General features: G+C 35.9%; 2 protein-coding genes and 1 non-coding gene across 3 annotated transcripts in view; 1 reads left to right on the top strand and 2 right to left on the bottom strand.

Moving 5' to 3' along the window:
* Window positions 1-1,015: 1,015 nt before the first annotated feature.
* Window positions 1,016-1,088, bottom strand: Trnaf-gaa. Its single transcript has one exon. It is a non-coding gene; the product is annotated as a tRNA-Phe (tRNA).
* A 1,520-nt stretch (window positions 1,089-2,608) lies between these two features.
* Window positions 2,609-4,758, top strand: LOC108572582 (serine-threonine kinase receptor-associated protein). The gene is made up of 5 exons (XM_017934844.1): window positions 2,609-2,887; window positions 3,368-3,666; window positions 3,740-3,969; window positions 4,323-4,459; window positions 4,547-4,758. Exons 1-5 carry the CDS (start codon window positions 2,773-2,775, stop codon window positions 4,756-4,758), a joined length of 993 nt encoding a protein of 330 aa, XP_017790333.1. The 5' UTR covers window positions 2,609-2,772.
* Window positions 4,759-5,893: 1,135 nt separating this feature from the next.
* Window positions 5,894-17,818, bottom strand: part of LOC108572563 — a 41,627-nt gene continuing 29,702 nt past the window's right edge. Inside the window, 3 exon segments of the mRNA XM_017934822.1 lie at window positions 5,894-6,157; window positions 6,197-8,893; window positions 9,512-10,473. Of these exon segments, the coding sequence (XP_017790311.1) occupies window positions 5,894-6,157; window positions 6,197-8,893; window positions 9,512-10,473 (3,923 nt within the window).

Here is a 17,818-nt window from a genome sequence, read left to right as displayed (position 1 = left end):
ATTGGTGGGGATAGTGACGAACGTGCTTCTATCATATTATGACAAGAAAAAATTATTTTCATACTATTTGCATACTTTGAAAATTGCAACAACTTTATAATTAGGAAACATTTATCCATCTAAATGTTTAGATTTTTTTTATATATTCAAATACATGTAAATAGGTATTAAAGTGAGATCAGTTTATCATCGAATGTTTTTTCTTCTTCCAAATCCAACAGAATGCTACCTGAAAATTTCCACATAGTAATCCCAAACCTATGTTGTTCCTCGTCGAAAAACCGGATCGTTTAGTATTTATTCGTACGAGAGTATTCGTCGCTGTCAGATGCATCCAACGGAATACCCCGTGGGTTTTAAAGAACGTTATTATTTCAACCGTAAACATTGTCACATGTTAACGTAGACGTTTTCGCAGGAAACAATGTTTCATTGCCATAAATGTTCCAAAAGTAACGTTGTATAATGTCAATGAAACAAAATAAGATACAATTCAGTGTGTTTCAAAATTGATACTTTAGCAGTTGTATTTTTTAATATAAATGACAAAGACTTGTATGTTAAATTATTATTACAAAAGAATAAATTACAACTTGATTGCAAATAAAATATATCTTTTTATAATAACGTAATGAAAATTCGTTATTTTCACTATTAAACAAAATATTTCTAAATTATTAATCTAATTTAACTGTTCATTAAAACACCATAATATTATTGTGTAATAGTAGTATTTAATAATTTAAGTATTGAGCAACAGTGCAGTGCATAATGTTATTCAAGTTTGGTAAAATAGTCTAAAATTTGTCACTTTCATTATTTAAAAAAAGAAAAGTTTTGAGTTGTATTAAGTGCTAATTAATTTACAGTTTCACATTAACATAAAAATGTTCTATTTTGTTTTATTTGAAAATATCATACAGTTAGAATATCACTATGTCACTTAGTTTAAACAAATATGTCTTTTCAAATAATATATAAACGTAATAAAAAAAAGGCAGAAAAAAAAGAAACTTGCCGAAACCCGGGATCGAACCGGGGACATCTAGATCTTCAGTCTAACGCTCTCCCAACTGAGCTATTTCGGCTTGTGATAACATTGTTTGCCTGTATTGGCAAATTAATGCATTCATACTAACCTAATTAATAATAATAAAACGTAATTAACCTTTAAATGTTTTCAATATATCATCAATATAATATAACTTTTTCTAAACGTAAATTATACAACTTTTTCGTACATTCTGAAATATCGTCGACTGATTTTAAACTATTTTTATTTGTAAGACGTATACGAATAAATTAATGTTTAATCATGTGAAGAAGTACAAATATATTGTACGAATATTATTGTACAAACTAAAAGCTTAGTAAATTTTATTTTGTCTCTAAAAGAATCTTTCTAAAATACATCGAGATTAAATTCATTGGTACATGTATGTGTATGTATGTTTGAAAATACTGGAAAAATTATTATCCACATCGTAGTCTTGTCAAATTCGATAAATGGAAAACAATGTGCTGCAATGAATTGGTTATATTCTAATAGTGTACTCACGGTAAATTATCGTTCTCAATTTATGTTTGTCATTTTTTCTGTAACTCGACCTACTTTTATCACATTGTTTCGCATATCCTGCTGCTTACCAGTCTTTGCACGGTGCACAAGTTTACATTTCCCAGAACAGACTTTAAGGTTATTCTTTTTGGTCGCAAAGCGAAATCACGCAACAGTCAGAGACAGATATAGACTCTACGAAAACAAACCACGAATTTGAGAGAGAGAGAGAGAGAGAGAGAAAACAGGCTGCCAAGGACGCAAAGTTCAATCCGTATGCTTGTCAAAATGTGTTGTATCTGTAATTTTCATAATAAAATCTTGAAATGATGTCTAGCACGTATAATTTTGTAACGTTGCTTTTTAGTAATAAGTACTTCGTTTTACACATGCTTTAAGTTAATTTATTCTGTTTTATAAATAAAAAGAAATTTAAATCTTGCAAAAATTTATTACGTATTGAACACTATTTTTATATTTCAAAATTACGTAAAAGGTATATTAGTATGAATTTATTTTACACCAAATTATTAATAAAAGTTCTTAAATGACTTTCAATTTCTTTTAGATACTAATATATTAACCTATCATTGTATTTTATTATTGCAGTTACATCTTTCGAAAGTTTCTTGGCTCATTTTTTGTATTTACGAATTAAAAGTTTTCTTGTTTTAAATTTAACTGTTTGATGAAGATTTTCATTTCGTATCTCATTTAATATCATTTTTCTTTCAAACGTTCATTCTCAAAAATTGCAATCGTATGTAAACATTTTCTTCGAATATGTATAGGTGCAAAGAAACAGATGGCGCTATTTACAAAGTGCGTATTAAAAAGATATTTATTGGCATGTTTGTAAAACCGTCGTCAAAGAATAATTTCTTACATGCCTATTGAAGGAAGAACAGGAATAAGCAACATTCTCACGTTCTGTCCTCGAAACTGGTTGAAGCGAGTTGAAATGTTCTCGAGGCCGCCATAATGTTCTTCCTGTCTGAACTTGGCCTACAGTCTAGTGCGTTTTTTTCAGTGTCGCGTCGTACGTAGATGGTGACGGTTCGGTGGAAGATTTGCGGATTGTGAAGAAGAAATTTGCCATTTACAAGGAGTGGTGAAGTAAATTCGCAAGTAAATCTTTTCCTCGTGCCCTACCGGGTGTAGGCGCATCGAAGAAAGAGGAAAGTACCATCGTTCGCGACTGTTAATCAGACATTATGGCGAATTTGAGACAAACTCCGCTGACGTGTAGTGGACACACTAGACCCGTAGTGCATCTTGCATTTTCCGATATCACTGAATCTGGATATTATCTGATTTCGGCATGCAAAGGTAATTAATTTTCGATTCTCCTACCTTGAGGAGGAACTTGCCGGGGACTCGTATCGGTGAATCTTTTTTTTCTCCACAATCGACACGTTCAATTCTTGATCGCCTTGGCCCAGTTTCTTTGCAAACCAAGGTTTTATGAATTACGAGTTTCGAGGTTAGATGCTGTATATTCGTAGTATTATGGATTTCCTGATGAATTCTTTTGCTAGAATATAGTAACTTTCAGTTTGTTTAGAGGACTAGTTCTAAGCGATGTTTAAAGTGCGTTTGTATTCGTCGTATTTCATTAATGTGCCTGTATGCGTGTGTGCGCATATACCTTCCTAATTGGATAAAAGTTCTCCTCTAATTTGTTTTGTTAAAGTTCATTAAATTAGGTGTATAATTCATTTACATTATATTATTGGAGTTTGAATAATTCTTCAAAGTAGAAACACTTTTATAAGAGATATATAGTGGTGAATTTTTATGTGCCTGTAGATGGCAAACCTATGTTACGACAAGGAGATACTGGAGATTGGATTGGAACATTTGAAGGACATAAAGGAGCAGTGTGGGGTGTAGCATTAAACCCTGAGGCTACAAGAGCAGCTTCAGGTGCTGCTGACTTTAATGCTAAAGTCTGGGATGCAATTAAAGGAGGAGAAATTCATTCATTTCAACATAAACATATAGTCAAGTCTGTCAATTTCAGCACTGATTCTAATTACTTATGTACTGGTTCTAATGAGAAACTTGTGCGCATTTATGATCTTAACAAGCCAGAAGCAGCACCACAGGTTAATATCTATAGTGGTATTTGATAAAGGAATAAAGTTTTGTAGTATTTTATCTAATCAACAATGTCAACAGGTTTTTCCAGGTCATAAAAATGGTATTAGATATGTTACTTTCTTCAATAATAACACTGCATTAATTACCTGTGGTGATGATAAAACCCTGAGAGTCTGGGACAGGAATAGTGGTCAAGAAATAAAAAGGCTAGATTTTCCAGCAATTCCAAATTCCATGGAAGTGTCAAGGGATGGGAATATCATTACCACTACTCATTCCAATATAGTTACTTTTTGGAACAGCAGAGAGTATGTTTATTTCTTTATATTTTTCAGTTCAAAGTCAATAGATTATATTTTGAGATACAAAGAAAAGAAATAGCTGAGCAAGTTGAAGCTGACTACTGACATAAACACAATGTGTCTTTTTATGTTCTTATTGGGACAAACAGTGACATCTTGAATATGGATTTGCTAATTTGTTATGTAGCCTTCAAGTTTACCTTGTCCCACTAGGGAGTACTTCCTGATGTAATGCCTTACATTTTAATAGGTTTTATGTCCTTGCTTGTTGTTTCTTAATTATTTATTGATTGCAATGAGGATAATCTTAGTTGTTGTTATACTACATATATAAATAAATTCAAATTTTATCGGAACAGATTAAATAAATTGCGCGAATATACGGCACCAACGCAAATGAATAGTGCTAGTTTGCATCCAGATTGTAGTATTTTTGTATGTGGTGGAGAAGACTTAAAAATGTACAAGTTTGACTATGCTACGGGTGCAGAAATTGGTGAGTCACTGTTTCCAGAATGTTTACAAACAAGGTTAACCTTTTTCTGTTATTAATCTATATGAAAACATCTAAAACCATTTTCAGAATCATTCAAAGGACACTTTGGGCCTGTGCACTGTGTACGTTTTTCACCAGATGGTGAACTATATGCTAGTGGTTCAGAAGATGGTACCTTGAGATTATGGCAAACAACCGTTGGTAAAACTTACGGTCTTTGGCGATGTATAGAGCAACCACCTGCGATGCAAGAAAGTGCTGCTGTGCTTAACAATAAACAAGAAGTTCCTGCCAGTTAAAAATCTAACGATTCATAGATAGGGTAAAGTATTTTAACATCGAAGAAGAAAGTATTTTACTCGTGAGTAAAAGTGTCAGAATCAAACAGCAAAGAACGAAACGAATCTATACGGTGATTCGCGTTGAAATTGTACTTTATTGGCTGATTGCCACATATTTTGTAAATATCACATCTTTGTAAAACAATACGTTAAATCAGTCTAATTAATCGTGGTATTCCGAAGAAGACTAAATAACGGACCAACCTTTACTGTAGTTTGATAGGTCATGGAAATGTGGGGCGCCGTTCACTATTTATTATAAAAAAGAAAAAAAAGAAACATTAACATTTATTAACGTTATACATGTCACTATTATACTACAAAATTAGATGGAGGTGTAATGACAAAAAGAAAGACAATTCAGAATGAAATTTTGTGTTCGCATTTGTTATTTTTGTGTTATAATTACTATACAAGTATAAAAACTTGCCTGGAGCAGTTCCAGCGCAACTCCTTTAATACACATATCACTCATCCGCCCATTACGATATTCACTTTTTTATCCCTTTTATCTAACAAGTGTCGCGATATCAATAAATACCGTGACAATTTATTGGAGTCCTCTTTCTCTTCACACTGCAATTATATACTAGGAGATCACTGTACAATTTTTCCTTCAAACTGGCAATGACAGCTTTATACAAAGTCACATCGTGTACTGACCTCTTTACACTTTCAATATTCGAGTACGTCTTCTCTTGTAAATTAAATACTTCTTATAATCTACAAAATAATAGTACTAAACATAACAAGTAAAAAAAAAAAGTACGAGAGGTATTTGTTACGAAACGAAACGGTGTCGTGTTTAAAACAATTCCAGTCGAATATAATACGTGTGTTCTTAATATATTATTTCTGGGACACTCTCTTGATCTTTCTTCAGGATTGATTTCTACAAAAATATACAAGTAGAGGTAACACGTGTTCGTCGTGAATCTTGATTCGCATTTCTGTACAGAGAGTTAGACCGTCAACGATGAGCGCAGCTCGTTAGAAACTAAAAACTTGTCACTGTTGTCGTTGTACAATCTCTTGAAGGAAGACAGTGAGTCTCTTGCGTGTGATAGTTAATAAGCGATCAATTTCTCCTCGCTCAGCCTACGAATTGCGAGAGATCGGGCAATTTGAAGCCATTGAACGAAAGTGGCGTTGGCGCGCTTCTTAGGCTATTTCTGTGTGTCATGAAACCGTGGAAGCTCGTCGGCGTAGTGAATTGTTGAAGCCTCGATGTAGCTTCCGTCGCTGCCAGGACGAAGCCGCACTGAGCCGTGCACACGTCGTCTCGTAAAATTGCCTCTCGGGAAGCTTCGCGCAGAAGCTGATTGCAATCGGTAATCCTCAGAGAAGCGCATTGAGTCTGAAACGGGAACAGTACAAAAACAAAAAATAAGAAAACAGTTCTACGAATCGTAACTTGATACGATATATTTTCGCTAAATAAATATCAATAAAAAACAAATAGAGCCACGTTTCTTCCTCCGATTTGACATCCATGTCTGGTTTCTCTCCAGGTAGCCATGTCCATATGTGGCATAGAACTGCACGGAATTCTTGGATTCAAGAAATTACTCGGCAAATCGAACGCTGCTCGTTGCATGTCGTTATGATCGTCCATGTTCTCGCACATAACCTTCGACAGCGTGACCTTCCGAATTTCCGCTAGCTGATGCTCGGTAAATCGGATGTTAGGGTCGTCGGTCTCGTACCAGAACCGATCGCACTTTCTCGATTGTCTGAACTGTATCGCTATTATACAAGCGAACGTCGGCCCTACGAGTCCTCCTTGAAGTGGTCTTTCGCTGAGTCCACCAGGGAACAGATCGATGTCATCCACAGACGCGTAGATGCGTTTCATACGGGCTATAACTTCCGGCGCCATCTCCCTTGACAAATCCTCGAAAGTGCTGGCTCTTTTCAAATTACAAAGTGCTCTATAGTTATTATACGACGGTATTCCGTGATCTCTAGCACGATGAATATTAAGCGCTATCAAATCGATCCCGGAATACGGAATACCACGGATCTCGAACAGATGATTGGTCACCTCGCCGGTTATAAACTGGTCCAAATTCTCCATAGGAGTAGCGACCAATCCTCGTGACATCTCGTCAAGCATGCCGTGCTGATAGAGCGGGTCAGGATCGAAGAAGCCGTCCCTTAATAAGATAGACGGTTCTACGTTTTGATAATTCTGATCCATCCTCGGCAAATGAGGTCTCAGAAGCGAGTGTCCGATTCTATATGCGGCTGTTGCGAATTCGGTGAGCACACTTGGGTTACAGGTAGGCGAATACTCTTTGTAGTAGCCCTGAGGTAGAAGCTTCAGTCCGTAGAGGGCAACAGCATTCCAGCCAAGAATTCGCGGCAGGAATTCGTTGTACGTGATATGTTGTAGCATAGCGCTGATTATACGACGAGTTTGCTGGAACAGTTTCTCACTGTCCCAATGGGGATTTACTTGTCTTAAATGTTCCACGATTCTGTTGTGTTCTCGTATCCAGACTGTGTGCATCACAGTTAGAGCAGGCTGTTCAGAGGCACGACCATCGCCGCCGATAAAACAGAAGCCGGATTTCGCTTTGCACTCCGGATGAGTAGCGGATTGTGGCAAAAGATCTTTTGCCCCGCGATGTAGACTGTGAGTAACGTTCATACGGCCGCTGAAGCCACGTAGAACGTTACAAATGCAGGTGTTCTCGCCGTATATCACAGACGCATCCAGGAAACCAGTGTTCTGATTGATCTGCTCTCGAGGTCCCAGATGCTGTTGACCTGGCAGTGATCTCATAGACGGGAAGCACATTCGTGCGCCGGAAGACACGTTCACTGTAGGGTAGTAATGATCACCAGGAGGCACTGGGAAAGGATTGCACTCAGGGTGAACCGTACGAGGAGAGTCACAAGAGCGGCAGCTTGGTATGGACTCGGCGAAACCTTTGTGGATCGGCGTCATTGTGAGATCGTGATCTAAAAACTGAGCGTACTGCATGACCATTAGAGTATATCGATTGCTAAGGTTGGAAATGTCTGGATGGAGCACTGTGGAGATAGTTCTAGGATTAGGTAAAGTCACTCCTGTGACCGATGTCGTCCTAGGCTTCGATACACCGTCCTCGTAAACTGGAGGAAGCAATCTCGCGAACGTTGTCAACGATTGACCAAGATTAGGGTTGCGCAGATTGTTACAATGACCTGACAGAGTTCTATACAGACTGGTAGGATCGCAAGGACTATCGTCTACGGGACATTCGACTTCTTCGTGGTTCGTAGGCTTGTTTTGAGATAGAAATCCAGATATGTCGACGTTCTGCAGTAGATCGGAGAAATCGTTGTTGGGAAAACCGAGGATGTTGTCTGTGGTATCGAAGATCTGTCGCCTTCTGCGTTTCAAACCGTGTATGCCGTTCAAAATCTCATTGGTGGCTAACTCGTACATGATCGACGAATTAGCTAGCAACAGGGCATCTCTGTTAGCTTTAGAGAAACTGGCAGCTGTCCCTACCGGTGATTTTGGGTCAGCTATTCTTTGTTGCAACCATGAATTGTACTCCAGTTGTTTTCTCTCGATTAGATCAGCTTCTGCTTTCTTCACAGCTGCTGCTATTAAACTGGGGTCAAGATTTGGCACGATTTCCGGCATCACAGGTTTGTGATTCGCTATTTCTTTCACTGGTTCAGGAAGTGGCTCCTCCCTCCATGGAGTTATGTCGAGCACACTGTGCTGATCACAATTGATCCTAGCGTTTAAATATGGATCTTGCTGGATGAATGATTTCGGTTGAATCTTTTGAATTTTAGTGTTGGTACAGAGAATCCCAGCTAGGGTAACTTTTCTGATTTCAGCCAGCTGAGCTGGATTCAAACCGGATGGAGGAATGTCGTTTTCGTACCAGAACCGATCGGAGTTTCTCATTTTCACGAATTGTCTCTTGAGAATGCATTCGAACGTTGGACCCACTGCTGCACCCTTTGTAGGAATTTCTAAAATTCCACCGAGGAGCAAGTCTACGTCTTCTACCCGCGAGTATACGGATTCCAACAATCTTGCGTGCGCGGGACGCATGAAACTTTCCAAATCTCCGAAATTCTGCACCTGAGGAAAAATAAAGTATATGTTAACTTCAGTATTTTTTTTATTGTATTTTTGCTTTTAAAATAAATTTCTAAGATATATCGAGGAGATTGATATGAACATAGTACTTTTTAAAGTACCAAAATATTAATACGAAGATATATAAAATAAATGAACACATTTGAAAAATTTAGATTAGATTCTGAGAGAAAGGATAAATTTTCATGTAAAATATTCTAAGAACATCATTGGCTATAGAAGAAATTCAAATTAAATAGAAAAAATATTAACGTAAAAACAGAAAGTATTTCGTAGAGACTATAATCAATTCAAACTTTTTGAAAATAATCCACAACAATTTTAATGCTTCTATACTATCAACCCAAGTGATCTCACTTTTTAAAAAGTGTATAATCGACAAATCATTTCTAATAATCCTACAATTTAATTGTGAACAAAACAAATATGCACGCAATTGTAACAATCAAAATTATTCCTTTTAATCCTCTTGTTTTGCATCACTATTAATATCTTCTATACTCAGAATATGTTTTATATCCTTTTTTTTTTTTTGTCGTTGCAACAAAAAATTTGTTAAAGTGGAAACTCTTTTACACAATTGAGATGGTATAAACGTACCGTAACATTGTTTACAGAACAATCAGCCACAAAGTTTACATAGCCAGGGAGTCCGTGATCGCGACCCACGTGGACAAAGCGCGCGTTAGCATCCAGTCGCGGTTCGAAAGCAGACTGGCTCAGATCGAGATTCACGCGATTGGCTGATGCGGTCACGTGGTTCTCGACGCACGTGGCGTCGTCTATGCCGTGTTTACGCAGCGACGTCAGAGCGCGGAGAGCTGCCAGCGCAACAGCATCGTACGTGCCTCCTACGTTCGACGACGAGTATCCATTGTAAAATCCGTTCGCAACTGGCAGCAATTCTGGATCCGTTCGAGCGCCTTCTCCAAGAATGCTCGGCACGTATTCGTTTAAAGTGACATGTTGAATCTGCGCCACAACGAGTTTCCGAGCTACTAAGAATAATTTCGTTTCTTCCCAATGCTCGTTCGCTTCGGCTAATTTCTCGGCTATACGGTTATGTTCGTTCAAGAAAACAGTGTATATCATTCCTAAAGCGATGTGTTCGGTACTGTTGCACACTTCACAAGCAGAAATGTCTACTTTTCCTTGACGGTACGTTCTAAGTCGATTCAACTGCTCATCAGTTATTCCGTAAATATGGGAAGCGTCCAAGTACGCTGACGCACCGTTCATCTGTTCTCTAGTCTCGAAGTTGCATTTGTGCACGGACAAACTCGGTACCGAGCGCCAATAATCCGTGCATCCGCCTTCTTCGTCGTAGATTTCGTAACATTCCGGGTGCTTCGCTTTCTCTGAGCAGCAGAGATTCCCTGAATTCGATGGATGCACTACAGACGCGATGTCTTTGAGTATCAGTTCCGACCACACGCCGGATAAACTGGTTAAACCTTCATGAGCTTCTGGTAATAGGCGCAGGTGGTTGATTAACATCGACACTGCTTTCGTAGGTGTTGGAAGCACGTGGATTCCGAACGACTCCCGGGGACTCGCGATACCTGAGAAAAATAAAAGGTACGTAAATACGTATTTACATGGAAATTTTGTTCTGCGAATGTGGCGAGCAAGATAGGCGATTTAACGTGGAAAGAAGTTGTATTTCTTTACTAAAAAGTTGAGGGTAGGTATGAAAGTGATCTTTGATGCAATCGATCAGTGAATTTTAGTAAATTGTATTTCTTTTTGACACAATCTTACCGCAATCGATTAATGAATTTTATTAAAATAGATTTTTCGTTGAAATTGTTGAAACAGATTTTGTGGCATTTCTTGTTACTTCTTTTATATATCGTTAAAGGTTAGGTTAGGTTAATAGTAAAATAGATTTTTGATCGAATTGTTGAAACAGATTCTACGGCATTTCGTGTTAATTCTTTTATGTATCGATGGAGGTTAGGTCAGGTTAATTACGGAAAAATAGTAAGTTTCTACTGTACGAATAAATATTTCCTATTTGACATTCTATTTACTTATTACGTATAAAGGTTAGAAATCTTACAACGGTTACAAAAGCATTGCAAGTTCATAAAATAGAAGCAATTTAAAATTGCAAAAGTACATTTAAACAATTTTTATCACTCGACGGACCACCGGAGTCAAAATGAACCATTAGTAACTTTCTAAAAATGAATTTTTATGTAACTAAGACGTGATTAAAAAATTAGATACAAATAGAAGTGTACATACAAAAAACAAAGTCGGAAAGTTACAAACGATAATACTTACCAGTACCGAAAATTAATTCTTTTTGAAAAGTAACTAATAGGTTATTTTGACCTGGCTGGTACTTCTAGTGTTAATACTATTGCAAACTATTAAAACTAAAAACGTTGAAATTTTACAACGTATATTTCAAATTACGTATTAACTTAAATATAATGTGGAAGGTTTAAAAAGTATTAAGTAAATAAGCAAGCTTATTTATATGAACTCGGATTGAAATTATTAAGTCTATGCAAAAGTTTCCATCGCTTGTAAATCGATGACACCCAAAGGCACTGTATATTTCTTTCCTTATTTAAATTTTCACAGTTGGTATTTATATCGAATATAGTATTAATATTATATTATCAGTATTCTTATGACAAATAATTATAAATGTAATAAAAAGTAAATGCATATTCTTAAAAAAAAAATACGATGGAAACTTTTGTATAGACTTAATACTATTAATTTTAATACTAGTAATTTTTCATACAAAATGGTTTCTTAAGAATTAGTGCATCGGTTACGAGTAAACTGACGAAATAAGACTTCTGAAAAGAGCACGTATTTTCTGCGTTGCATTAGCACTCTGTCACAGGTAAAAAACATCATTTTCTTTGGACGAGGCTTATTATAGCCGCGTCTTCTACTCTCACTTTACGAGGGTGTGTGATGTAAATGAGGTTGAACAGTTGCTCGTCATAGACTGTGATTAGTAATATCTATTGACTGGCAAAGCAAACGTGAAGTCTCTGACGTCATCGCCTGCCCAGACGAAGGTAAAATAGGCGGGTCAGGTCATCTCTACTACTCTTGGGCCTCATAAATGAATTTCAGTCAATACGCCAGTTAATACGTCAAATTAGATGTTACGTAACACAGTTTATTATCCGCGGAGTACATTACATGAAAAATGAATCAGTTACGGGTGTTTCCAATGCAAAATTGTGTAAAATGAAAATAGTTTTGCTTTTACTAGAAATGAAGAAGCGTTTTGTGCACGTAATTAAATAATAACGAAAAAATAGAAAAAATATTCCGAATTCCATGATTTTCCATTTTTTACATAAAATAAATATTGAAACTTTCTCATTTCCTAATTTCCTTAGAAAATGTAGGAATTTATTTAGCAAGTTTATTTAATAAAATTTTCTTAGAAAATATAGTTATATTTATTACAAGTTTGTACATATAACAGTAACGAAAGCCTTTCGATTTCTAATAAACGTTTAGTTTTATTGCCGAGCATAATCGAAAGATGAATACTCAGTCTAGCATCAGCTTAGAAAGTTGCAATAAATTTCTCTATCTCCAATAACAAGCAAGATCAGATGTATTAATAAACGTTCAAAGTGGAAAGTTACTTTATATTATTTTACAAGATGATGTTAAAAAAGTTTAACCTGTAATATTGGCTGTTTCATGTATAATAGTAACGAAATTCTAATGAATTTTATAAGACGAATGTTTCATCACGATAATTATTCTCATAGTATTAGAATTATTTATAAAAATTATTTCCATCAAAAATAGCACAAAAGGTTGTCGCTTATTATTACGTATTTTTTCAAGGAAGTCAATTCTAATAATTTCCATAATTACCATTGCCATTAGTATTCACGTAATATGATACTTCAATAATCTTTAACCCTTTTCCTCGCGTTAAGCAACAAGCTATGAAAGCACAAGTATTAAAACCTACACGCATCTGTTATATCTACCAAATAAAATCAGGTATTACCATCCATTAAAGAAACACTGTAATACAACAGTAGGTAATATAGCAGAACAAAGAGGTGATAATTGTAAAAATGTGCAGAAAATATTTTTAAAATGACGAAAACTGCTGTAGAAAATTGATCTTCCATGTTATTCACTCTTTGAAACCATTTAAATTACTAATAAAAATTTTCTCGTTCCACCATAGCTAGAGAAGAAAATAGGTTAGGTCTGTTTTACATGGTCCACTCAGTATATTGAATTACATTACTCGTTGCAAAGAGTTCTATATGTATACCACACAGGAAAAATTCATAAAGGGAAAACACATGACGTTATGAACTGCACAAAAAAGCAGAAATACATTATCGATGAATCAACATAATTACAATTGTAATACAGTTACAATTATATACGTGAATTCGTCATTGAGAAACACACAATCTCTACGTTTAAACCATTCCTCCATCTCCAATACTTTCCGAGATATTCAATCAAATAGGTTTCGACACGATTTTTCATCCGATCCGAGTACTCGAAAAAATCCAGTAGCTCGAATAAACCGAGTCAAACTCGTCTTGGTTTTTCCAAGTACAGTGGCGCCCCGGACTTGCGTACTACATAATTGGTTCCAGAGAGGGCGACGTAAGTCGGGGTACATTTTCTTTGAAATTTATAGAAATGATAGAAGGGATCACATTTAAAGTTTCGAATTGTTTGCTCAAGTAACTTCCAGACCGATTCGGTAAGATCTAAACACGTACAGCGTGAAATATCGGTTAGAAACAATTGACTATCGAATTGTGTAGAAACGACATAACTCGGGGCCCCACTGTATTCGTACAGCTCTGTGTTCTGCAGGCGTTTATGGTCGTGCAGTTCTATCGAAACCACCCTGTATCCTCGCGAAAAACTGCTCACGTTGCATTTCCTCACAGTTGCATAGAATGACTCACACTTCTCCTTAATGACGGTCCTGAAGAAGGAAAGGAGAGGCCCTATCTGCCTCGAAATGTGCAACGCGTGTCGAAATTCTGTGTCATGGTTACGCATGGCTATCCGTACTCGATGAATCTCAGAACAAAGTAGGCTGACAATGAGCGATACGCGCCTTCCTACGCGACGTTCTTCACTCGCCGTTTCGCGGTTCAATACACCTGTCGATACACCTTTATGGACTGTCACGTGGCAAGATTTATGGTGAATCGACGATGCCGGCGTTGACGCCGCCGTTTTACCTGTTTCCACGGGAATCGCACGAATATTCGTCTAATGATGAAAAAACACGGCGAACTCTATTCGAAAAGTATTTTAACAAGTTACGTCCTTGTCCCTAATTAGGTTGATTCATGTCGCGGAGAGAAGCATAGGAAACAGCGGCATTTAAATATTGCCCGTAAACGCACGGAACGAGAACTCTCTGCTTACTCATAAATCCTTCTAGCCGCGACCGGTGCACACCTTTGATCCTTTCAAATATTCGCACAAAGATGTTGAGCAATTGAGATGTGGTTTATAGAGGACCAGGTGTTTAACGAGAAGTTGTTACTGAATTTCCTTTAAATATATGTAGTTAGATCCCTGAGAAATATATCGTTCGGAATTAACGATTGTTACTAGGTGTACAAATTAATTCGGTGTCTTTTCTCAAGAAATTCTTGACGACGTTGTCGACTCGAAATTGTCGTACTTTTTCAGAGAAGGAATTCATCAACTGCCTGATAAATGGAAAAAAGTACGTCGTTCAAAATAATCTCCATTATTTTGGATATTAAATGTGCGTTCGATTTAGCACAACTAATACTTTAACCTTAAGAGATGCATATTTATTGTTTTTTTCTTTAAGTTTTGGGTCTACTAAGTAGGCTATTTTTCAGTGACTACTGTTTAAGATCTCTTCTTTATTTTAACATATTTCATACTGGTTAACACATTCACTGTCCTGTGCATCATATGTGACGTAAGTACAGCGATCGTTTCTGTCATGATCATACAAATGATGTACGGATACAGCGAATCGAAGTCGCTTCATCACTCATCGATCGGTAATTCGTATCATTGTTTCAGTTACGATTCTTAGAAAGAAAAATTAAGAAACAGCACTATACAAAGCTAACGAATAGCGTTTCTGTTTAAGATTGTTAATATTTTATTTATTTTACCCGTATAAAATACGAAATATTTAGCGGAAAAGCGATTTGACGAACTGGCGAATAATGTGTAGTATGACTAGTAATGCTATAACTCAGGCGTGCACGACGAGTGCTGTAGTTTTGAATTACCAGTCAAAGGGTTAACAATTTCTTATGTTCTTGTGAAAGTATCGTAGAATCGCTCCAGTTCCCAATTTTTCAGACATTTTTACGTCGATCTACGTTTCCAAAGTAAAAATTTAATTTAAATATTGAAGCTTGAAACCACCGTGAACATTAATTATCAATTATCATTAACACTCCAATTAATTCTCCACTAATTCTCCAGATTTATTATCCAGTAGACACTCTATAAATTCTACAAGCGATATGTTATATTTCATCTTCAAAAAAATTGCCCTGCAAACTATTTGAAATATCAAAGCTTGAACATTTTGGTTGCTCACACAAGGGTTAATTATCAATTATCATTAACACTCAAATTAACTCTCCACTAATTCTCCAGATTTATTATCCAGTAGACACTATAAATTCTCCACTAATTCTCCAGATTTATTATCCAGTAGACATTCCATAAATTCTATAAAAAACATTGCCCGATTACTGTGTTCAAGTTCAAGTACACATTCTTACCCAATAACTCTCTCAGTTTAATCAAAATTGTCCACCATCCTTTGTCTATCATTAACAAATTCAACGGCGCATATTACGTTCGTAATAATTTTCCCAGTCCATTGTTATGCTACTCGTCGCCAATAGTTTAGGCACACCAGGAGACTTTCGATCGAGCCGATGTTCGCGTTCGTCGTCGACGCGACAAAAATACATGGAAGCACGTCCTCTTCGATGACGATCGAAGAGTATTTTGGGTCAACGCTGTCGAAAGGCAGGCTCGGGGAACCACTGGTCAGAACACCTGAGTCACTTTCTTCGCTCTTTTCACTTTCATATTTTTCGTTTGGATTTTTTTTTCCCCGGACGCAGGCGCCAGCTGTCTTTCGCCTTCTCCCGTTTGCCCCGAGATGCACGCTTCCGACGAAACGCTGTAATTTCTACTACTTAATTGCCAAACGCCAGTTGTTCCACCGCTTGTAGATTCTAATCGATACAACGGGTATAGCCTCGAGTTTAATTTTTCTTTCGTTGATAACTTCCCTTTCTTGGAAGATTCGATTTTACGAGTGAAACTTCGTTTTGGTACGAGTTGATTTTTTGAAGGAAAGTTTGTTACGGTGTTGGTGCAAATGGATTTTAAGAATGGACGTCTAACTTTGGTGTAAATTGATTTTTGAAGGAAAAATTGATTTTAGTATAAATTTGATTTCTTTTTTTAATCAAAGTTGTCCATTTTATTTTTCGTCTGAAGTCTTGAAGACCTACGAATCGATACGCTTTAACAGTGTATAAAAATTACGTCTTTGAGACGTTTCGAACACTTCAAAAAATTGACTTTAAAAAAATGTGAAAAATTCAGGAATACTTATCGTAGTCTATACTATCATAGCCTTTGTATATAAACAATAACAAAGTTATTACTTTTATAATATTTTGTTTTATTCAACTTTTTCCTTAGGTGTTCGCAATTCCCCTACTCTCCCTTGTATCATACGAATCGTTGAAGATATGTAAAATCGTCGTATCAGAAGAAGCTCTAAACGTTCCTTTTAAAAGCAGACAGGAAGTAGACATCGAAGAAGAAACATTCCTGGATTGTACTATAGATTACGTTAACAATGTAGCGATATCTAATCTAGCAACGTGGAAAACGTTTCTCGTTCCAGAATTATTCATAATGTAGGATTGTTCATGTACACTGATGTAGCAGTGACTTTCTATTTAATTTTTATTCTATAGCTTCGCATTTCTCTCATGTTTCAAGCTGCCAAACGTTCTACAACCTCTAACTTCGATACTTTATTGCTCTTCGATAAATCAGTGTTGTCGATGCTGATTGACGATATCTACATCTTTTTTTTTTGTTACTTTCATTACTATTGTCAACTAGAATTGATTGCTATGATTGAATAGAAAAAATATGAAGAAAATTATATATTGAAAAATTAATAAATTTTTTAAAATTATTAGTAACTGAAATACAGTGTTCTATAGTATCGACGTATGGTTAGGGAAAAAAGTCTATATAGAATTCAAAATAATAAAAATATCACATGTTTGTGAAGAAGTCAATCGGTATTTAGGATGTTCGCGTTGTATAAGCTAAATATTTGTTAAAAATTGTAGTTATTAAATATTTATTTTGTGTTTAAATAATTGTGCTTATGTCATTGCTTGAAGTAACGAAGCTTTTTAAAATTTTTAGTAACGCTATAGTTACGCCCCGCACTGTATAATTAATCGTTGCAAATTTTAAGGGTAAATGTATATAGTGGTACAATTTATGTGTATAAAACCATGCCATAGTGTAATTCAGTAGAAAATAACAAATAATAATTAATAGATTAATAATTGGGCATACTAGGGCTACAGATAATTACATTCTAAACGCGACAATCCCATTATACTGTGAACACTAGCACTAGAGCACCAGAACACAAGAAATCAGCTCTAAATACCTAACAATATTAAAGAAATTACTTGAAGTACTAAAGAAGTACTTGAAACAGAAGAAAATTTGAAAAAAATAATCAAACTTATCAGTAGAGTAAACCTTTATGGTGAAATTCAGAATAATTGGCAATTATGGTCGCTAATAACCAAAATGTTTAGGCAGCCTTAAATAATATTAAAAAATATATATATTAAAGAA

This window comes from Habropoda laboriosa, unplaced genomic scaffold, assembly GCF_001263275.1.
Source record: "Habropoda laboriosa isolate 0110345459 unplaced genomic scaffold, ASM126327v1 scaffold147, whole genome shotgun sequence".
NCBI lineage: Eukaryota > Metazoa > Arthropoda > Insecta > Hymenoptera > Apidae > Habropoda > Habropoda laboriosa.
This window is presented reverse-complemented; position numbering and strand designations above follow the sequence as displayed.